The sequence below is a fragment of the Centropristis striata genome, chromosome 1, assembly GCF_030273125.1.
Source record: "Centropristis striata isolate RG_2023a ecotype Rhode Island chromosome 1, C.striata_1.0, whole genome shotgun sequence".
In the NCBI taxonomy this organism is placed as follows: Eukaryota; Metazoa; Chordata; class Actinopteri; order Perciformes; family Serranidae; genus Centropristis; species Centropristis striata.
In genome coordinates, this window is record NC_081517.1 from 25,273,052 (window position 1) to 25,296,814 (window position 23,763).

Here is a 23,763-nt window from a genome sequence, read left to right on the forward strand (position 1 = left end):
GAATTTAGCTAGGGGGCCCTTCAAATCCTTACTTTTAACAAAAAGAGTTTTATGTTATTTAATTCTGTTGACTTTTTTCGCTGTATATATATATTTACAGCATATATACACACACACACACACTGTAAAAAATGTTTGTAGAAATTACAGTAAAACACTGTAAAATTGCATCTGAAATAGGTCGTAAACATTGTACATCACCCTAGTAGATACATTTAGTTACTGTAAATCAAAGAATAGTATAAAACTTTAAATTCTACAGCCATAAACTGTAGAAAAGAAAGTAAAGTTGTAAAGTTAATGGAGAAATACCATGATGAACGTGGTTAAAATCCTGCTGCTAGGTGAGCACCATGGTGACACTCACCTGACGCTGTTTACACACTGTTGGAATGTAACTAACAGTGGTGGAATAAGTATTCAGATCTCTTACTTAAGTAAAAGTACTGATATAACACTGTGAAATTACTCCACTACAAGTAAAAGTCCAGCATTCAAAACTTACTGAGGTAAAAGTAAAAAAGTATCAACATCAAAATGTACTTAAAGTATCAAAAGTAAAAGTACTCATCATGCAGAATTGCTCCACTCAGATTGTTTTTTACATTTTACATATATTATTTGATTATTATTATTATTGATAGATTTATGTAAGCAGCGTTTCACTGTTGTCAAGATAGGGATCATTTCAACTATACATATGTATACATATAGGCTATATACACTGTAAAAACAAAAATCTGTTTAAATTACGGTAAAATACCAGCTGTGGTTGCCAGAACTTCACCGTAAAAATACAGTGAGCGTATGTAAATGTAAATATCAGCAAAAACTGTAATTTTATAGTGAATAATCCCATTACTTTTAGGATAATTGTGTCATCATGGTATTTCTCCATTAACTTTACAACTTTACTTTCTTTTCTACAGTTTACGGCTGTAGAATTTAAAGTTTTATACTATTCTTTGATTTACAGTAACTAAATGTATCTACTAGGGTGATGTACAATGTTTACGACCTATTTCAGATGCAATTTTACAGTGTTTTACTGTAATTTCTACAAACATTTTTTACAGTTAGTTACTAGTTTGCAGTTTACGTTGACAGTCACTGAAAACGTTGATGATGACAACAACAGAATCAGGACTGCTCCTCACCACCTCCTCATTGTTGACATCTCTTCTGTCAGAGCTCGAGCATGACGCGGTTACTTTGGTTACCTCCTCCTCTTCTGAATTAGCCGCTGCCTCCTGCTGCTCCTCGACAACCGGCGGTGTTGTCGAAACATTAACAAATGTTGTCAACTTCGGGAGTGTGTCATTTTTTGATTTCGCCTCCTCCCGCTTCCTTCTTTTGGTGGCACCACTTGGGGAGTTTCGCTTCATTTTCCAACTGTTGATATCAATTTCACCGCTCATGTAACGTCTTCCAAACTTCCCTCCACTTCCGTCACATAACTTTGGAACTCTCGCGATCATGGCCTGGATGGAATAGTCCATTATAACACGAAATGGGAGGGTGTGTAGACGGATACTTTATTTCTTTGTATTTTAGTTTGTTGTCTTTGTTTCCGATTTAAACATACACATTTACATTGACATTTAAAAACGCAATGGCTGGGGATCACTGAGGGCCCCGATTCCCAGCTGAATGGAGAGTGGGCAGCTGGTCTGGGGGCCCCTGCAGTTCGGGGAAGTTGGTGGGGCCCCAGGCAGTTGCCTACCTTGCCTCTATTGTAAAACCGCGTCTGTATTTTGGTTTCGCTTTTTTACAGTGGAGGGAAGTGGAAATGCTTTGTCTATCCTTATATGCAGTACAGTCTATTATTACTTCACAAGAGGCTTACACATAAGAATTATAATAATGAAAATAAGGAGACTTATTTCATCAATTAAATGAGGAGCTTCAAAAGGAAGCCAACATAAAGTGAAAAAAAGGCTGCCCCGAATGGCCACTTAATGCTGACTCCTATAGCATGTCTAATCCCCATAGACCCCAAAGTTTAAATGACCAACTTTAGCATAAATAAACTTTATTGTCTTATTAGGCATCACATATACAGAGTATATTGACAAATACAATAACCAAAAAAGCAAAAACTACAACAAAAAGAAAAACGAGTCAGGTATTGTGTTGCATTTCTTTCTTTCTTTCTTTCTTTCTTTCTTTCTTTCAATTTAAAAACACTGTATTTGCATCTCCAAAATGTTTTACATTCAAATATTCCCCTCGCTATATTTCTTCACAAACCTCTTTTCTTTTAAGGTATTCATTATAAAAAAAACAGCACAAAACTGCGTGAGTGTTGTTTGGATGGCATGAAGGACAGCCCTCTCTCGTATAACTGTGAGAGGCGCAGCCAGTACATTGTGGATGATCCAGCCTGTGTCAAGGCCTTCCTGCACTGCTGCAGCGAGCTGGAAAACCAGCGGGATGAGAGGAAGCAAGACAGCCTCCTACTGGCTCGCAGTAAGAGACAGGGGCAAGGGACGGAGGGGGAAACCAGCATAGGTTACATTCAGTGGTCATATTGTACTGAAATTGCTTTCCTTTTTCAATAACACTTTAGGTGAAGATGATAGCAATTACTTCATCAGCGATTTTGCTTCTCGCACCCAGTTCCCTGAAAGTTGGTATTGGACGGATACCGACCTGCCTTCTTGCCCTGAAGGCAAACCAAACTGGTGAGTGAACAGGAACCGATACATACAAAACATACACTGATAAATTAAGTAAGACCTGCAAGTCTGCCTCTACAGTCTCAGCATACTCCTCGCAGTGTAGCATTTATTGAGCATACCCTTTAAATAATCTACATTCACATAAACTGGTCGATTGTAAATTGAACTTCATTCATGACAACAAAAATCTAAATAGTTTTTACTTCTAAACCAGACACTGCTTTACTTTTTTTATTTCAGTGACTCCACCACATTTGAGGAACAGGTAGTTTTGAAAGACTCCATCACAACCTGGCTGTTCAGTGCCATCAGCCTTTCAAGAACTCATGGTAAGGATTTCAATAAACAGATAAAATCAGAAATCCGCAACCCCTGCCTTTCTTTTTTCTCTGTTTTGTCTCTTGGTTTATTCTCCTCTCATCTTCAAGGAATCTGTGTTGGCGTTCCCATCGAGGTGGTTGTACGGAAAGTATTCTTCATTGATCTCAGACTGCCATACTCTGCTGTCCGTGGAGAACAAGTAGAAATTAAGGCTGTTCTCCACAACTATACTCCTGAAGATATTGACGTAAGTCAGAGCTGTTTTTGCCTATGTTTCTGGACAGAACACTTGCAGCATATAGCCCCAAAAAAGGATAGTGTGAAATAATTAAAACAGAATGCAATTGTTTGAAAAATCAGCTGTAATCAGTTTTTTTTTAGCACTTCCAGTCACACCAAAAAGGGCCACCCAATCTGCTGTTCTGTCAAATGCTTTCAGCTGGCTGGCAAACCAAACCAGTTCCAGTTCACATATTTGTAGAACCAACCAGATATATATATTTTCCTGGTTGGATTAACGGAATCAGGGCAAAAGCAACAATAAATATTGAACTGACAAATGGCAGATGTCCAAAAAAGAAGACTCCAGTGTTTTCAGACTATCTGGGCAGTCAGACCCAAATTTCAACAGTGAGCGCAACAAAAGGTTGATAAAATCCTTATTGCACTCATCTTTGGCTATCAAAGTTCAATATGAAATAACATAATTTAACTTTAAAATCCACCTTGGGCCACCTCCTTTTGAAAATTAAAAAAATTGACAGTACAGTGAACAGTAACCGTAATATTTCATACAACAACAACATCAACAAGTTCTTTCTCAATTAAGTTTTATTGATCTACTAACTACACACACAACCAATAACTACTAAAATACATATGAAATTAATGAATGAGCACAATTATTATAACAATGAACAATTCATTCAGAAGACCGTATAGACCAGGTAAAGTAAGTGTGAGATATATTTGATGTTGACCAAATTAATTCACCATTCAGCAGCTGAGAGGTGACATTGACAGTGGGGTAAAAAAAAAGTGGGGTACACCCTGACTATCACAGGGCTCATTCACGCTCTCACTCAATCCTATGGACAATTTAAGAGTAGCCATTTAACTACACCATCGTTTTGGACTGTGCGAGGAAGCTGGAGGAACCATGCTGATACGGGGAGAACATGTAAACGGAAGTGCTAACCACTATATCACCATGTAGCCCTCACTGGCTATTGTTAAAGCAATTGAATGATAATTTAACATTTATGGAAGAGTGGCTTTCAACTTAGGTCATAATTTTAGAGGGCCGTGGAATTCATCTGGGGCCAGCCACATTGGCAAAGGGTCAGTAGACTGATAAAAACAACAAGAGAACAAACAGTTAAAATGTGGATTTCAGCAGCAGTACCAGCTTCGATTAATTTCCTGGATATATATTTATATATTTTTTCCATTTTCTTCCTTTTTTAAATTTTCTTCTACTCTAAGAAACCAAACATCCCATATTTATTTCATAAAGTTGTGTTTGTGCACTGGTTGGAATGCTCTAATAGGGTCAGGAGCATAAATTAGCCAGTTGTCTGTTCTTGTAGGCATTTCCTGAGGTTTAGATCAGAGTGCACATAATTGGCTACATATTCGATGTCAATAGAACAAAGGCCCTGAAACTGAAGTGCCAATGGATTTAACCCTCCTGTAGTCCTGGGGTCCTTTTTGACCCCAAATCATTTTCATCACACCGTTAATATAGGTTAACTTTCGTAGAATTGCTCGAAATTTTCAGCATATGTGCCCCTGCATAATTTATAGATAATAGAAATTTCTTCTTTCTTCATGTATTTTTACGGGTTTTATAAATTTTTATAGCACCCATGTTCCTCAGGGGTCAAATAGGACCCCATGACACAAGAGTGGTTTTAGGACATGTAGAAAAAAATTATTGCCAACTTTTTTTTTCACCTTTTAAGGCAACTCATGACCAACACATCGATATATAGGTTTCATATGTTTTTCATTATTATTGGTCAATTTTAGTCCAATATACAAAATTAGGCCTCATTTGAAGAGGAAAAAAGTAATTAAACCTGAATTTTTTTTTCAATAGTAATAGTGGAAAAAAAATTGTTGATGGGAATGCACAGAGTATGTTATGTCAACTTTTAGTGAAGCTTTTTTTTTGAAAACATTGTACATTTTTAGATGACAGCATGGGTGCATAGTCGATGGGAGGACTACACAAGGGTTAAACAGGACCCTGAGGACTCTCATTGTATTTCATCCTTTTCTCTTTTTCAAGGTGCTCGTGGAACTGATTGAGGCGGAGCATGTATGCAGTTCGGCCTCTACGCGTAAAAGGTTTCGTCAGGAGGTCCGCATTGGAAGTAAAACAACACGATCTGTACCCTTCATCATTATTCCAATGAAAGACGGAAAATTTGATATCGAGGTCAAAGCATTTGCTAAAAATGAGTATGCGCTCAGAGATGGAGTCAGGAAGAAGCTGCTGGTGGTGGTAAGAGCAAAAACGTGCGCAGTGGGTTTGGAGCTTGATATACCACATTCAATACTGTGGGGGAAACAATGAAGCTTCGAAAATACTACATTATTTAAGGTTCGCTTGGAAATAGCAGTGATTCCAGGAAGGTGTATTTGAAGGTAAAAAAGTGTTTGTTGTTTTCCAGCCTGAAGGTGTGCTGACAAGGTCTTTGAAAAGTATAACTCTCGACCCTGCTAATAAAGGTGTAGGTGAGTTTACATTTTAAGGTGCTGCAGTAAACACAGAAAAAGTGTTGTTTTTTTTAAATTTGATAATACCCTAACTTGGCAACTGCTCCTTCCTTTAGATGGCACACAAGCGAGATCTTTAAACGCAGGAATTTCAGAGACAGATCTGGTTCCAAATACACCAAGTAACACATACATATATGTGACTGGTAAGATATGTAAGGGTTAACAACTGATGAGGTATCAGGAATTAATGGATGATGGGGATGCCAGAATTGTCCCATGCACATATATTTCCTGATAATGGACAATAAAAGATAAAGGACATCAACTGCTTATTCCAGGGTGATTTGCATTAATTTATATTTTCTTTTCTTTTTTTTGCAATCAAAATCTTATGTCTTTCACAAGCCACGATTCATTTTCACGAACAAACATGCAACTTGTAATGTTGCTGTCGCGAATGGGATGTGAGGCGATGTAGAATACACTTTTTTGTATATAAAAAAGATTTAAATATTTTTTACCAGTTTTTTACCCTTAAAATCATTGTATTCATGGGACTACACTTTGTGTCAGAAATGTTTCAATAAATTGTAAACTGAGGCTTTGATTGCACCACTGTTGCTAGGGTTACTACCTGCCAACGCATTCGTATAGAACAGTGAACAGATAGTATAACCACAATGACTTAATAGGTATCTGTTGTCTGGACACCCTGCAGCCAATCAGAGTATTCAGAGTATTCACCCAGACCATGGTATAAAATGGTATATTTAGGCATGTTATGTGATACAGTGCCTGTGCAGTGAGGAACTGTTTATCGTAATTATGGCAATTGACAATAGTTTTTCCTGGTTGAAAATGATCACCTCTCCTGATTGGGGTGACCTTTGCATGTTTGTTTCTTTCTGTTGATCCTGTCATTTTTTTTCCGTCCACACAGGAAGAGAGCAGTTAGGTGCACTGGTGGAGAACGCGATTAGTGGGAACTCTATGGGTACTCTGATTAGAGAGCCCTCAGGTTGTGGAGAGCAGAACATTGCAAGTATGACCTTACCTGTAATTGCAACCACATATTTGGACACAACTAACCAGTGGGAAACTGTGGGCTTTGGGAAACGTAACGTAGCTCTCCAACACATCAAGACTGGTAAGTACACACAGATATATTTGTTAGCAAATACATTTGAAATCCTGCTTAACTAAGGAAACTGGTTCAAAAGGCACTTAAACTGGCATCCGATGGATATCCAAAGTGTTTAATGGCAATGAGTAGAAAGCTTGTGTGTTTTCTTTCTGTCCAGGCTACCAAACGGAACTGAACTACCGTAAAACAGATGGGTCGTTTTCTGTGTTTCCAGATCGGGTGGGCAGCACCTGGTAAAGCATTAAAACATGCAAAAACTTGGATACAAATATTTTTCACATCCTCATATAACTTTCGGAATCTGAGTTACAGTGGGAATATAATTCATGCACAGTTCACAAAACAAATGAAAAAACTAGTGCACCTTCTCCTCCCCTCCCCAAGGCTGACAGCCTATGTTGCCAAGGTGTTTGCCATGGCCAACAAACTGGTGCAAATAAAAAAAAGTGACATCTGTGAAGCCATCAAGTTTCTGATTCTGAATGCACAGCAACCTGACGGCGCTTTTACAGAACTTGGAGAGATAATTCATTCAGAGATGATTGTGCGTGCAAGTAAAATCAATTCATCAATTGTTATGTTGGAATAAACCAATGATTAATGTTGTTCACAGTAATGATAATGATGGTATTAACGTGTGTGTATGTGTGTGTGTGTGTGTGTGTGTGTGTAGGGGGATGTGCGCGGCACAGATTCAGAGGCCTCCTTGTCGGCCTTCTGCCTCATTGCCATGCAGGAGTCACGCTCAATATGTAATGAGACTGTTAATGTGAGTGTCAACTCAAATACAATGTTTTTATGTCTCTCTTTATTTCTGTCTGCCTTTTTCTTTTAACAGTTGCTCCCCTATTTACAACACTAAATAGTATGTCTACAATTTATGAGACGAGAGAGCATACAGACGTGAGTGTGTGTGTCAAAATGATCCTAAAATCAAAATGGTGGATGGTCTTTGTCTCGTCTATGTGTCTGTTAGAAAGCCAATTTAAAGTATACTGTATGTAAACTCGTGCCGGATCAAATTTAATTAGTAAAGCAGTTTGTGGGTGAGGAGGATGATTTTGAAGTGGATACGTTGTTGGACTGGTAACCAGTGGACGCTCTGGAGGACAGGGGTTATGTGGTCATGGGAGGGGGTGCGAGTAAGTAGGCGAGCAGCAGAGTTCTGAATGTACTGGAGTTTGTTGAGTAGTTTGGAGGGAATGCCATACAGGACGCTATTATAGTAAACTAGTCTGGAGGTGGCAAAGGCATGGATCAGTGTTTCTGCGGCGGGGAAGGAGAGTGATGAATGGGGACGGGCAATGTTTTTCAGGTGAAAAAAGGCAATTGGAGTGATTTATGTGTAGTGATATATATGATATGTGGTGCTCAAAGGAGAGGTTGCTGTCAAAAATGACTCCAAGGTTGCGAATATTGGGGGAACAGGGACAGAGTGGAATTGCCAATGGTGATGCTAAAGTTGTCTGTGGTTTTGGTGCAGGATTTTGGACCAATGTCTGATTTGTCACAGTTTAGTTGTAGGATTTTTTTTTGCATCCAAGTTTTAATATCGGTGAAGCAGTTGGTCAGCATAGATTGAGTAACAATGGAGATGGTTTTGGTGGAGATATAGAGTTGGATGTCGTTGGCGTAACAGTTAAAGCGGAGGCCACCGTGAGGTATGGTGTTGCAGAGTGGGAGTATGTAGAGAATGAACAGCAGGGGACAAAGCACGAACCCTGGGGGACGCCTTGGGCGACAAGAGCAGTGGAGGAGGTGCAGTTGTTGATGTGGATGAATTGCTGTCTGTTTGAGAGGTATGATTTTATCCAGGAGAGGGCGGTGTCGGTGATGTAGTGAGTTGATTCCAGTCGGGAGAGGAGAACGGTGTGGTTTATGGTGTCAAAGGCGGCAGTGAGATCAAGGAGGATGAGGATTTTGACTGGAGTCGGATGAGAGGAGGTTATTGGTGACACGGAGAAGGGCTGTTTCGGTGCTGTGTTGAGAGCAGAAACCGGATTGGAATTCTTTGTACAGATTGTTGGAGGTGAGGTGGGTTTTGAGCTGAGAGGCGATGGCACGTTCCAGTATTTAGGACAGAAAAGAGAGGTTGGAGATGGGGCGGAAGTTGCATGGATTATCAGGGTCAAGAACAGGTTTCTTGAGAATGGGTGTGACGGCAGCCAATTTGGGGGGTTGGGGGACAGAACCAGTACTGAGGGAGGAGTTGATGATTGCAGTGATTAGAGAGGAGATGGCAGGGAGGGAACTTTAAAAGCTTGCAACTTGCATAGATACTCCAACAATAATACTTAACAAAACACATTATACCAAAACATCAATAAAAATTTTAAACTTACTGTGTTGTCCTATTGCAATTGCAAATTTGTGGCCCATGTCTGTGCTCTGGGGCCTTTGTCCTAAGCTGGAAGTTCGGTTTCCTGGAGGAAACAGGTTCTATGTCTCCTGGGAGAGACTGCATGAGAAGAGAGAAGCAGGGTTTGTAGTCTGCTCAAGGACCTTCTGTCCTTAGCAGACCCCGTTGAGAAGTGCAGTGTTGTCCCCTTGAGGGACTGGAGAAGAAGAGTGTGAGGAAGTAGACGAGGAGGACGTTTATATTCCGGTTAGACTTCCTGTAGTGTAAGAGGTTCTGTAGCCAATGAGGTTCTCACACCTCTTGTATATGCACATCGACACCTGGAGCTGGAACAGAGGTGCGGGGACAGGTTGCTTTGTTGGAGACAGAGGAGACTCCATTTTGAGGGCTGAGATGAAGACATGTGCATTCTTCATGAAAACTAGTTCAAATCCACAAATGAACAAAATCCCATCTATGACTTACATGTGATTCCAACACTATTGATAATGTATTTGTTAAAAAATTGTTAATCATTACAATGTTTTAAACTATAAATCTGGCCATATCTTACACCACTCCGCGGACGTCTGCTGGAGAGAGAGAGAGAGAGAGAGAATGAATGAATCAGGGGGCCTTTATAATCTCAGAGCACAGGGCCCAGGTGCCCCAATCAACAAACCCAGCCCACAGATTGAAGTCCCACCGTAAGGCTGCTGCCTCAACAGCAGGGGTTGCCACATACACTTATACACTTTAAGCGATAAAACTTTGTTGCCTGCAACCTTCTACCCACGCAAAGTCTGGTAAGCCTATGACCCTTGACTCCTTTTCAGGCCACAGTTTGCCCTGCATAGCCCATGGGCAATCAATGGACCATTAGCACCTGGACCCAAACATAGTCGTCCCTACCCGGGGCATGATCTGATACAAGAATTGACAATGGAAACGAAACTGGCATTGAGAAGCTTGTCAGCTTTCAGCGACTAATTAGGTGGATGCAATGTTAACAGCCAGCTTTGAACACAATGTGTAGAATCAGGCAAACTATTTTGGCAGTCTGAAATCAGGGTGACAACTCTTTGGAAACACCGGGGGCCTGAAGTCAGTCTGCTTCAAAATTTGGAGCAAAGACAAGTAAATAGTAAATGGGCCTGTACTTATATAGCGCTATTCTAGTCGCCTAGCGACCACTCAAAGAGCTTTACACTACAGAATTTGGAATTCTTTCACACACCGATGAACGCAGCATCGGGAGCAATTTGGGGTTCAGTATCTTGACCAAGGATACTTCGACATGTAGGCCGCCACGGTCAGGGATCTAACCACCGACCTCCCGATCAGTGGATGACCACTCTACCAACAGAGCCACAGCCACCCCACAACTTAATGCACATATCCTGCAATTAGTGGGACACAAAGGAATTCAAACTGACAGCATATCTGTACTTATCTTATTTCTCTTCTATTCAGAGTCTTCCAGGCAGTATAAGAAAAACAACGGCCTACTTGGAAAGGAGTTTGCCCGGCCTAACCAAACCATATGCTGTTGCAATGACATCATATGCCCTGGCAAATGAAAAAAAGCTAAACCGGCAGATCCTCTACAACTTTGTCTCAGGTTTTGTAATTTGTGTATAATATACCTATTAATAAGATAAACGCTTAATGACAGCTTAATGGTATATGTATATGTGCATGTGCATGAGTTTAGCTCTTTCTTTATTGTAATAAGGTTATGCATTTTAGAAGTTAAGGTTTGTAAGTTCTACAAGATTGTGACAAGTATAAAAATGTCTGCCTCTTTCAGAGTCAAACCATTGGCCTGTACTTAACTCAGATCTTTACACACTGGAGGCCACAGCGTATGCTCTTCTGGCTTTGGTCAAGGATAAGGTGAGCATGTGCTACTATGTGTATTTGACCAGTATGTAATGATTTGAAAAACACACAGTTCTGTAGAGTTCATGTGAGCTCAGTAAAAGTACAGTTGTTGAGTGTCTTTCCTTTAGTAGATGAACAGACCAAATTTACCCAAAAAATTGGGAGTAATGATTTGGACTTTAACAGAAGAATTAAAATCAATACAATCTAAGCGACTGCCAACCACAAAAGTTAACACCTTTTCCTTGACTTTCATAATATAGCGTTTTCAGGATGCCAAACCTGTTGTCAGATGGTTCAACCAAAAGCAGATATATGGTGGAGGCTATGGATCAACTCAAGTAGGAGTCTCTCTCTGCCTGTCTTTCCCTCCCTGCTTCAAATACTTAAAGTATATTAATGCATTAACCCATCTTTATTAGGCTTTTTTTGTGAAGTTATGCTTATTTACTGTCTCTATTTGTTTTTCTAGGCTACTATATTGGTCTACCAGGCAATAGCTGAGTACTGGGTCAATGCTAATGAACAGGAGTATAATGTGAATGTTGACATTGTGCATCCTAAAAGGAAAGACCCTGCAAGGTTCCACATTAACAGAAATAACCAATACTCCACTAGAACATCCAAGGTGAAAATACACACACACACACACACACACACACACACACACACACACACACACAAAGAAGCCTGCAGTACAGAAACAAACAGCTTTTGGAGAAACGCAGAAAAAGATCAACAGTAATTGTGAAATATACACTGTATGCATCTTATCTTTTTCCAACCCAGGTTAGATTAAACCACACCCACTTTTGTGTGACAAAAGCCTGGACTGTGCTGTGATTGGCTAGTACCAGTTGCCTTAACTTAATATGTCCTTTCATAATACTGGTAATGAAAAATTAGCTGAACATTAATGGTTCCTCCGCCTTACTCTTTGCTGTTTGGACACTTGACTTTGCAGTGAGGAGAGCGGAAACACTTAGCTGACTAGCCAAGCTAGTTAGCTGGCTAGTCAGCAGGCTTGAGTAAAATTAAACAACTTGATGCTTAATGCATTGAGTCTTTCCATGGCGTAGGAAAGAGGCCTCTTTAAAAAAAAGTTGCAGAGCTGGTGCATACGACAATTATCTTGTTGACATTACACTAAGTAGAATGTTAATAGAACTTTTAAGTACAATTACTCTAGATTCTGTGCATATTTTCTTCGAATTGATGAAGTATGAAATTAACCTTATTGCATGCTTGTGTGTTTGCATGTGTACATTAAATCCCAACAGAGCAAAGGAATAAACGAGGATGTGATGGTAATTGCCACAGGAACAGGAGAAGCTACTGTGAATGTGAGTATTAGCACATATTTTTGAGGTTTATTTATCATTCATTGTGTCTTTTTGCAACTCAACCTTTGGAATAAAAGTTACGCTTTTCATACAAACTTTTTTATGTACTTTTATACATACATACTTTTAACTATAAAAACTGTGTGATAGTCAATATACTGTGGCAAACGGTTCAAACTAAATTGGTGGCCAAACCACACTAGCTGGCTGCTCCATGTCCTAGTCGAAAGCATGTTGACGGCAATTAAAATTACACAGTAGGATTACTAATATAACTTTATGTGAGGTGTTTGCTCTAATTTAGCTCTCAAAGTGCATTTTACTTATAAATGTACAACATTTTCTCCAGGGGGGGGGCATGCCCCCGGAACCCTAGATGGTTTGGTGCCCCAGAGTCCCATAAAATCCTGTCTCATAAAAAACTGTTTATGTTTATTGGCAGATGGTGTCGCTGTATTATGCTCGGCCTAAAGAAAGGGAAAGTGACTGTCAGAAATTTAACCTGTCTGTGAAGCTCGATGAAGGTAATGTAATGCTCTCTTTCTCTCTTTGACACCAGAACATCCACTAATATTTCAGACAACAAAAGTAGAGTCAGACCAAGAAAGAACAAAGGCTTAGTGGGGCGCAAATCTGTGCAGCTAGAGAGGATGACTGACAGGAGTGAGCCTCTAATACACACCAGTCAGTGTCAGGACCATTATACCAAGAATGCAGTTTCTGAATGTTGGCTGCCCAACAGTAGAATAGCAAATTAGAAAGTGATAACCCATCCTTATCCCTTCGTCTCTGCAGAATTGCCTGACGGGCCCTAGGAGACTTCCCTGCCCAAATCAATCCAAATATTATCCTATGTAATGAAAAAATGGCAGACATTGGAAAAGAACCAGGAACTGAGACAGAATGTTCCTCTTTATAGTCTGGATTCTGCCCACCAAAGAGTATCCCAACACTGCAAATCTCCTATCAGCTACTAACTCAGAAAGTTTTCTGTAGAGAGGAAAAGCTATGGGTGATATTGATCCCTAGATAGTGGAGCCCCTCTGTCGCTTTAGCTGCCTCATTCAGAGGAAAACAATCGCTTTTGTTAATATTTAATTTATAATCCAGAAATGAACTAAATGTACGCAGGATTGGTATAATTCCATCTTTTCAATTTATTGGATCTGTGACATAGAGCAGTAAGAGTAAGAGTTTTGAGGATGGAGAGTGACTCTTTTGCCAGAGTGAACAACAGGGTGAATGGGCACCTTTGGCGTGTGGTTCTCCCATTAAGGAAAAGTAGTCTGAACACTGAAAACTGGTTGTCACTCTGGCCAAAGGGGTAGTGTATATAACTCACATCCACAAGATAAACTCAGACCCAAGACCAAATTACTTGAGAACAGATAATGAATAATAAATAGGAGAGAAAGCTCCTGAATCTGATGTCCCTTCACTGGATCTGTGAGTGCAAACTAATTAAAGAAGAGAGAGAGCCAATAAAGCCACTACACTTGCTGGTTTCACAAAAACAGCAAAGCTCGAACAAAGACAAGTTACTACAAACACTACACAACACAAATATGTCATGTTTTGACTGAAGTTTCAAGAAAAGTTACTGTTAGTCCTAAATTTTGAATCATTGCTTCTTCAGCTCCATCACTCTTGTGCTAATCAAATGCTCACATAATGTTTTGCTCCCCCAGTGAAAATGGATGGGGATGAGATGGTATACAAGCTGGTAATACACGTTTTGTAAGTAAAGTCAAATAGTTATACTGAGTGTGTTATAATAACTCTCACATTTATATATTTTGCTTCTGAGTCTCTCTTTATCTTTTAATTACCCTGCCCTTTACATCCCAGATGATTTTATCTACATTGCAATCACCTTGAACAGATGCCTATCTTAACATACAGTATCAGTTCTGAACCACATGTGATTATAAGAATAAAAAAAATGATTTACTCTCCTTAAAGTGATCACACTCTCTCGTATTATGAATCATTCCTTTTCTCAATGTCACTTTAGCTCAGGACTATATATGAAACCTTCAGAGCTGTTATTCGAGTCGATATTTGCAAAATGGCTTCGCTATACACTTGTACTTCCACTTGTCTGTTGTATTTTGTTTTTAAATATTCTGTCCATTCTGTGTGCAGGTTTAAGGATAAGACGCGCAGTGCAACCATGACCATCTTGGACATTGGGTTGCTGACTGGCTTCGAAGTTAATACAGATGACCTGAACACAGTAGGACATACACACACATACAAACATATACTGAGTTCAGAGGTCAATATTTCTGGTCAGTATAACTAGGATGTTTCTTTTAGTTTAGAAGGTTGTCTAATGTGTGTGTGTGTGTGTGTGTGTGTGTGTGTGTGTGTGTGCCTGTGCCTGTGTAGTTGTCCACTGGAGTTGCCAAAACCATTTCGAGGTATGAGCCGAAAAGTCCTATGCTGTCAGACAGAGGCTCACTCATCATCTATCTGAACGAGGTATTCTTTCCTCTTTGTTGAAGTGACATTATTTCCTTTATTCTGATTCTCGATGGTCCTTTGGCTCTTACCAAACATTTACGCTGTTTCTTCAATTAAAATGGAGATAAGACATCACATTTGATTGATTTGATTTGCTTGATTTCCCCCTGCTTGCACAGTAAAAATACATGATTTAGCAGAATAAAAAAAGTTTGAGATATCTTATCAAAAGAACCCAACAGCAGTAGCCTGACTAACGCCAGACAATATCACAATTGAGATATAGTCTGGATACCACCTATTCATTTCTACGTACAGGAGGCTTGGTTTACGATCGTCCAGAGCCATTTTGTGGGTGCTACGAATGTCTATCATAATCGTCTGTACGTCTGTAGCCAATCGTATCAGTTATACCAGATGACGTATGTAGAGCATCGAGCAAGAAGACGACTGATGTTTACATAGCCAGACTAGCCCATATCTACTTTGGGACTAAAATGCTCAATTCTGCTTCTGCAACGTTTTTCTGCTGCACGTCTGACTCTGGCTGCTCTATAGTTTCAGCTCACAGTCTACCAGCTGTGTTGGTGTCTGTGTGTCTGTGATAGAGTGTTGCTTGCTGCTTTGCTTCTCCAGTTCTCGCTTTTTGCAAGATTATTTATTTTTACGCCTTATTCCCCCTCATGTCATTCAGCCACACACATCCACTGATTTTATGGGCAACAGACGAGCTGCTGCGGGTCTCTCGGCCGCTCCGCTGTCCCCCGGCTCGTAGCCAGATCAAGTTGTCCCTTCAATACTAACCACTACAACAGAGCGTTGGTTGAGCAAGCTAGAGCAGGGAGAAGAAAGCAGTGAATCGGAGGGAAAAAAAGTAATTTTTTTATAATTGTTTTATGGCGGTTTACAGTCTACAGCACAAATAAGCACGCCACATGTTTCTTGCTGTTGCTGCATGTGTGTGTATTTGTGTGTTGGACCAACAGACACACCAACAAACTAACAAATGCTTAAACGTGCCTTGTGTGCATTGCCTTGGTATACAAGGCCGAGAGGCGTGAAAAAGCTGCAGTTTTGATGTCCAAAGATGTCCTGAACGCAGCAAAATAATATGAAAAGAAAAAATAAAGGCAGAGGGCAGGGTCTCTGCAGATACAGACACTGCCACACACTTTAAGTTGGTCAAGTGATGATCAAAATTAATTATTTTTTTATTTGTCTGCTCTAACACCAGTTATGTATGACTTTACTTGGACTTTAACGTTTAGACCTGGAGTGATTGTATACCCTTCCCATGCCCAGAATTTAAAAAAATGTTGCTGAAAAAAGTGCTAATCAAGTCTTCATTTTCCTGATAATTGATTGTAATTTGAATTAATTCCAGGAAGATGTTAATTTGGTGGTGCAGACCATCTATCATTTGAAAAATGATAGATCTATCATTTGAAAAATGATAGATGAGATTGGGATGATCCCATTCTGAAATAAAGAATTTGCTGTTGTCAACAAAACACCATCTGCTCTGCTCAGGTGTACAAATGATTGTATTTAAGGAATAACACACAGAGGCACACTTAGTAATTTAGCCTTTAAATGTAATAAAATGAGTCAGAAATAAAAACACAGTTACTCAGTTTCAAAATGGTACAAAGTTGTTAAACTTGTCTTACAACCTTGTCTTACCTGTGACTTGCAAAGTTGGGACTGAGTCATTTTGCAGACTAGCTTTTGTTTGGCACACACAGGCAAGAACACACTCACTCTTGGCAAGTAAATTATTAAAGCAAATAAATCAGAGAGCCAAATTAACTTGATGGGAAATAAAAAAGAAATGCAATGACAGATGTATAAAAGGCACAAACTACACAGAGAGAGCAGTATGTAGCAGCAGGTCCTGCTGCTCACAGGGCAGCAGGTGGAGTTGGAGATGTATTGATTGAACAGAGTTTGCATACATTTTTATTATAAAGTTTTCGTCATCTACTGTATGGTGTTAGCACGGTGTGATATTGGGTTTGTGCATGCTAAGGGGCAAATGACAACTAAGATAAAACTTTTTCTTTCTGGTTCTTTCACCCCCTCACATCTTTGCTTTATGTCTCTCAACAGGTTTCTAATGTAGAAACACAGGAGGTCGCTTTTAAAGTCCGTCAGAAGCTGAGAGTTGGCGTCTTACAACCAGCTGCTGTGTCTGTCTATGAATATTACAACCATAATAACATCAACCGTGAGTTTTAAAGACACCCAGACACAGAAGCTGCCACTGTGTCTAAAACATGTTGGCTGAACAACAAGATAGGTCATTTGTCATTGAACTCCAAAATTAAACTGTCAACCACAAGAAAAATGGAAAAAATTCTTCCTTGTTGCAGAGTCAGCTTGTGTGAAGTTCTACCACCCAGAGAGAAAAGATGGAGAGCTACTGAGGCTCTGTAGAAATAATGAATGCACATGTGCTGAAGGTAAAGAACACAATTCCTGATGTTTAGCGTAAACATCATGGAACTTTTGAAGAAATGCAACATTCTACCTTAATGATGTAAATAGCCATGTTTCCATTAAAGTCGAGGCAAAATTTGGAAATGTCACATTAAAGAAACTGGTTTAGAGCGAATAAGCAAAGTTGCATAAACGTACTTCCATCAGAAGATGGCAGTGTAATGTATTTCTGTAGAAGATATTGCGCAATTGTATTGTATCCATTTTTGTGTTTCCATCAAGCTTCTCTCGTGTCAAATCTTTAAAATGCGCAGAGAAATTTGTTGATGGAAACACGGCTAGTATCTTGAGTGAGAGTGTCACAATATATTAGCATTGGCATAATACAAAATACAAAAACATGAAATACAAAAACATGCCTTGTGGAGCTGAAAAAAGTATACAATATCAACTAAATACAGACTGATTTAAGCACCGAAGCCTAGTACTTGTGGCACAAGATATGAAAGCCAGCCTCACTACCACTTTTGATAATATTCTTGTATTTATGTTTTATTTGCTACCAAGGCTACATGCATTGAGATAAAATCTTTTTTACAAAACCTAAAAGTCAAGAAAACAATGCTTGAGGTGATTTAAAAATGGTTTTAGTTATTTATTTACTTTTTAAAAATGTTCAGTAATGAACTGATATTAAACATACAGTAAAACAATGCAAATAACAATTTTAAATCACCCCAAGCATTGTTTCCTGTAATCTTTGTGCTGTAAAAAAAAAAAAAAAAGTCTTATATTGCTGCATATTTGGCAACATTATTGATACTAGTGCAGTGCCTGTAGGCAAGTAGTAAATATTTATTCGTTAGCATGCTAATCGTAAGATAGCACATTACGCAGTATGCTGCACTAAAAGCACATTAACATAAACCCAATTAGCTGGTTTACTATATTGCATGTAAGTATCTCATATCAATGACTAAAAAAATGAGATATGAGATATAAAATGATAATGGGCATTACGCAAAGCAACATGAGTGTCATCCCTGAATTGCATAGTAATGCAACATGAGAAGTGAATAAAGGTAAATCTCCGCTTAGCATGCTAATCGCGAATAACAGAATTTGCACATTACATGCAGACCACTACAACATCTGCAACTCCATAAAACACTTACTTTTCATAAGGTACGCACACCATCCAGCACATACACATTGAACATTGATATTCGCTGGAAACTATTCAAATATTATTGGAAAATCGAACCTTAGCGCACTTTAAAACTCCGAAAGATAGGTAGGCTAAATAGACTTACAGATGAGATGAGTCAGGGTGGAAATCCAGAGTGAGTTGGGTTACTGACCAGGTGTAGGCCTATCACACAATGGGACGGAGCTCCCCTAAAAGGCGTCCGATCAGAAACAGTGCAATGCCGCAACACGTCCTACGTATATAATGATATTTTGAAAAATCGAGGATTCACACCTGTGTGCCATGCACAAGACACATACAAAATCTTAGGTCAGTCTCAACAGTCAGTGAGATATGCCCTAGACACACACACACACACACACACACACACACACACACACACACACACAGACGCTTCTTGCTTTTATAGATAAATGCCAATATTGGCTGATAAGGTCTGTGGAGCTGTAATTACATTACATTATTCTGTGCGATAATGTAATAGCTATTTTTTTTAGCTGCAAACCCAACAGTGTAAAACAGTCTTGGGAGAAAATACAAAAATGAATATAGAGCTGGAGCAACCTCAGTGAGGAGGAAAATAACTTTGATACATACAGGAACTGCTTTACTGCATGATGCTGTCGAGCCCTTCACATGTGCTCTTTGAATGGTTGTACGTGAACTTTTTGCCCAATGTGCATTTCCAGAGAATTGCAGTATGCAGAAGAAGGAGAAGATCGATAACAATGAGCGAACAAGTAAGGTGTGTGAGGCTAACAAGGAGCACAAAGTAGATTTTGGTAAGACTTTGTGTTTTAGTTGTGTTTGAGAGATATCAAGCAAGCAAGCGACTAACAAACTGCAACTTTTCTGCTCTCAGTGTACAAAATGAGACTGGAAAATTTCACAGAAGAAGTATCCACTCATATTTACACAATGCGAGTTGTGGAAGTCATCAAAGAAGGTGGGTATTTATTTCCTTTAATTTGTCTTTGTGTTGCATCAAAAATTTCAAATTCATTTTGAGATGACTGTGCTGATGAGGATGTTTTAATATTGCACCTTTTAAAAAAAAAAAATTTTCATGTATCATTTTATTTAAGTATCTTCTCTCTCTTTTGCTGTTTTTATTAAAGGGAGTGATAAAATGTGTCAAAAGAAGCCAGGCCAAGACTTGAATAACAGTGAGCATTTTTCTCTCTTTAAGATTTATTTATTTCAAGTGTCTAATGTTTTCTTTCCCCTAATATTTTTATAATAATATAATATATCTGTACTGCATCTGTTATTGCTAATCAGTTCCTATTTTCCCATTTTTTGCACTGCACACAAATTGCTGAACAGCACGTTTATCAGGACCTGTTAGGTGATAGGAGGCTGGCTGCATGTCTTCAAATGTGGAGGGTTTTTTTCTGCATCCCCAAACACACTACCCCCACTCAAATGAATGGGATTACTGGCATTTTCGCGGCCCTACCATATCTGACCTGAATGCACAGTCTTTTTCGATAGAACCAGGAGTTTGAAAGTTCATCCCCAAAATCTAAAATACATATTTTTCCTCTAATCTGTAGGTGATGTTTCTTCCCAAAATATTGAGAGGTTTTTTTTAAGTCTCTGAAGAAAAATGCAGAAAGTCGGTGTGATCAATCAAAGCCTTTAGTTACGTACAGCACCGAGAGAAAGTTCTTAAGCGTACTCTCTCGACAAAAGAAACTTTAACAGGAGGTAGTTACATATGAAATTGTGACTTAATGTAATTAACATACAGAAACCAGACATTACAGAAGAGTGAGAGAAACTTCAAAGACACAGTAGAACGTGGAATGGGAATAGAGCCAGTCAGATACTTAATTATTAATTAATTATTAATTAATACACATTGTCACCTCCTGCAGTTGGGCTGTCTGGTCATGTGCCTATGGAGACAGGATTTAGTTTACTGTGCTGTAAATGTTTATTGTTTTCAAATATCAAGAATCTCATACTATACTCATACTATACTATACTCATACTATTTTCCACATCTGTAGTGCAAACTATCAACCTAGATTTTTTTCAGTGTGAGATGCGATTTAATTTTTACAGTCACTTAACAGTTACCATCACCATGGCAACCTTTCAATGCAAGTGGAACACACAGAACACGGATCTGATTGAGATTATCTGATTATGGCAGTTTGAGATACAAACAAAAGTTTCACTTTTTCAAGCAATTTTCAAATCTCTTCAACTTCTTAAGAAACTACAATACATTATTGCTGTTATATTTATATTTTACTATTAATTATTATTACTTTTAAAGCTTGCAGCTTTTCAACATCCAGCATTGACACTTAAGTTTCTTCAGGAATTAGCTTCTCAAGTTACAATATGTATTTTATGACATGCTTTTCATTAATATTAATTAACAGGAATCTGTGACCTGGGTCTCGGTCCAGTGCGTCCTTTCCTCAGTTTTAAGCACTGCAGGGTGGGTTTGAATCTGAAAATAGGCAGTACCTACCTCGTCATGGGCAGGGCCACAGATATTCACAAAGATGAGGAGAAACAATCGTGAGTGAACAAGAAACACAACCTTTGAGTTTGTACTTGCTATGAATGTTCTGTTCTTTTATACATTTTATACAACATGTTTTAGATTGTAGATAACATATACAATTTATACAATATATAACAATGTATATTTTCTATTCACAAATACCTAGTTACATGATAATCAAAGTTGTTTTTCACTTTACACTCCTAAGGTACATGTATGTACTCGGTGAGAGAACCTGGATCGAGTACTGGCCCACTGTAGCTGAGTGTCAGACTGAGAAACACAGGCAAACCTGTCTGGGCTTGGATGACATGCTTAGTATCTACCAAATCTTTGGATGTGAAAACTAAAAGAAACACATTTCTTTGATTGCTTTGTTTTTGCATTATTCTCATGTAAAACTATGAGGTACAAGTTATGCAAAAGTCACAAAGATGCATCATGTTTATTAAAATGTGATGGTCCTTAATCTAATGGTCTGTGTCTCATTTAAATCTATACATATACAGTAAAAAAGGTTTTAGCAATACTAGTGGTGTGGCTCTGTAGATGTCAGTCCACAGCTTTGATGCCAAGAAGATGAATCTGGCTGAGTTTGGTGATACTCTGACTTTTCTCCAGTATTCAAAAATACCAGTGTTTCCCTTAGGTTCACAGTCTTGGGACATATTTTCCAATTCAAAAACGTTACCAAGGAGCATGTTCTGGGATGTTGTGTAGCGTTGCCATAAGGTCCAAGATGCTCCAAAGGTGACAAACAATTTGTTCATTTTATCAATCAATCAATCAGACTTTATTTGTATCGCAATTTTCATACAAGAGAGATGCAACACAAAGTGATTTACATAAAAAAGGAGAAAGTAGTAATAAAAATAACAAATCATAGAAAAAAAGCAACCACCCCCCCCCCGAGGAAGTGCCATCTCAACATGGAGCAGTGAGGAAACACTGGAAGCAGGTTAGAAATTAACTAAATAAAAAATAACAATAAAAAGTTTTTTCTTAAAAGCTAGATAAAAAAGATAAAACAATAAATAATTAAGAAGTAGAGCATGATAAAATGCATATGTATGTATATATATATATATATATATATATATATATATATATGTGTGTGTGTGTGTGTGTGTGTGTGTGTGTGTGTGTGTGTGTGTGTATATATATATATATCAGTGTTTCCCATCCTACATAGACCATTCTTTGGCGCACCTCCACAGAATGGAGACCGACCGCCACAAAATGATTACCGGTATGTTTTTTTTCCCTATCTAAGAGATTTAAAAAAAAGTGGTTGGACAGAAAAGCAGCGCTGCTTTGGGGTCTATAACGTTAGCCTACGCACAGAAAACACCACATTCACAGCAATAAATAAAAGTTTTACAATGAACCGGGCGGATCTCTGAGCTGTCAAGACTCGCCGGTAACGTTAAGGCATATTGAATGGCTGCCGCAAATGCCGTTAACGGAACGATAGCAGTCAAAACGGCTGCTTCAAGCTAGCTACATCGAGGGTAGGTTCGCTTCCTGTTTTCAAAGTAAAAGCACAATTTCTATCGTTATAAAGGGCAACGGGCGTTTTATTTTTGCGAATGTAACCGAAGTGCGTTGCTCACGACAGCTAGCTTGAGTAGCGCCGAATTCGTCCGAACAAAATTGCAAACAGCTGGTATTTAGACAAATTAACGACGCACTGGGGATCTAAACGGCTACTTTCTCGCCTAAAAATGTTTGAAATGTTAATAAAGTGATATATTTAAAGAATTTAGGACTTTACAGCCCTAATATTTGAGATAGACTACTATGCCCACAGTCAAATCAAAAAGAATGGACCACATTTTTAAAGTTTTTATTATTAATATTATTATTGTTGTTATCAGTCCTTTTTTGAATGTTTCCTGCTTTAATCCAGATGAGATGAGTATTGAAACGGCCTCGTCAAGGGGACAAGGAGCAGCATGAAGAGGTATCAGTGTGAAACAAAGTTGAACAGTCAAATGGCTAGTAAACGTTAATTTATCTGAATGTTGTATAGGCATCAAACAGTGGTGCTCAGGGAGAAATAGAGGAGGACAGCAGACAAAATGCTCCTGTAAGACAGGCAGCTGCTGAAACAACAGGTGAGGTGGAAACAGAGAAGTTTAGACTTTAAATTTAAAAAAACAAGAGTGGGTAAAGTATTTTAATTTTGATTTGTCTGTGGCTGTTTGCGGTTTTGTTATTGTTTTTATGGTTTTTTTTTTGGTCTTGTACTGTAGGATAGGCCTACTGTTTCTCAAGCAATACTTTCCATAAATGGGCCCGAACCCAAGGAGGTCCCTTATGAGAAGGCACTTGAGTTGTTTTTCAGGAAGCCAAGAAAAATGAGAAGTTCTGATAGGGCATGCAAGCCATGCATATTTGTGTTAATATATTTTATTGTTACATTTTTTTTTTTTACCCAAAAAGTTAGAACGGGTTATTGGTTGAGGTAGGTCTTAAGTTTATTATTTGAAATAAAAACCTCTTCAATCTAAAGATTGAACTCGTTGGGGTGAGGAATGAAACCAGGCAGGGTTCTGGTAAAAATGTTTTTAGTTGTCTTCTCTTAAAGAACTTACTTTTAAAGAACTGACTGAATAATTCCAAATGCTGTAGCTTTATAGTGTCTCAGCAGGTGACTCTGAAGAACAATAGATACAGGTTTTTT

At 38.7% G+C, this 23,763-nt stretch overlaps 1 protein-coding gene across 2 annotated transcripts in view; it reads left to right on the forward strand.

The window, feature by feature from the left end:
- The window catches only part of LOC131973667 (complement C3-like), a 39,192-nt gene extending 17,646 nt beyond the window's left edge, over positions 1-21,546 (forward strand). For both annotated transcript variants that reach the window (XM_059335722.1, XM_059335729.1), the window contains 27 exons: positions 2,266-2,469; positions 2,570-2,684; positions 2,922-3,010; positions 3,110-3,249; positions 5,296-5,511; positions 5,681-5,744; positions 5,843-5,932; positions 6,670-6,876; positions 7,031-7,106; positions 7,258-7,417; positions 7,547-7,642; positions 10,685-10,832; positions 11,022-11,107; positions 11,359-11,436; positions 11,568-11,723; positions 12,376-12,438; positions 12,881-12,962; positions 14,127-14,175; positions 14,584-14,674; positions 14,830-14,922; positions 17,014-17,131; positions 17,277-17,366; positions 19,243-19,335; positions 19,416-19,499; positions 19,672-19,719; positions 20,950-21,091; positions 21,286-21,546. In XM_059335722.1, coding sequence (XP_059191705.1) covers positions 2,266-2,469; positions 2,570-2,684; positions 2,922-3,010; positions 3,110-3,249; positions 5,296-5,511; positions 5,681-5,744; positions 5,843-5,932; positions 6,670-6,876; positions 7,031-7,106; positions 7,258-7,417; positions 7,547-7,642; positions 10,685-10,832; positions 11,022-11,107; positions 11,359-11,436; positions 11,568-11,723; positions 12,376-12,438; positions 12,881-12,962; positions 14,127-14,175; positions 14,584-14,674; positions 14,830-14,922; positions 17,014-17,131; positions 17,277-17,366; positions 19,243-19,335; positions 19,416-19,499; positions 19,672-19,719; positions 20,950-21,091; positions 21,286-21,427 — 3,020 coding nt within the window. In that variant the 3' untranslated portion in view covers positions 21,428-21,546. The remainder of the gene's footprint in view (positions 1-2,265; positions 2,470-2,569; positions 2,685-2,921; positions 3,011-3,109; positions 3,250-5,295; positions 5,512-5,680; positions 5,745-5,842; positions 5,933-6,669; positions 6,877-7,030; positions 7,107-7,257; positions 7,418-7,546; positions 7,643-10,684; positions 10,833-11,021; positions 11,108-11,358; positions 11,437-11,567; positions 11,724-12,375; positions 12,439-12,880; positions 12,963-14,126; positions 14,176-14,583; positions 14,675-14,829; positions 14,923-17,013; positions 17,132-17,276; positions 17,367-19,242; positions 19,336-19,415; positions 19,500-19,671; positions 19,720-20,949; positions 21,092-21,285) is intronic.
- Positions 21,547-23,763: the final 2,217 nt, after the last annotated feature.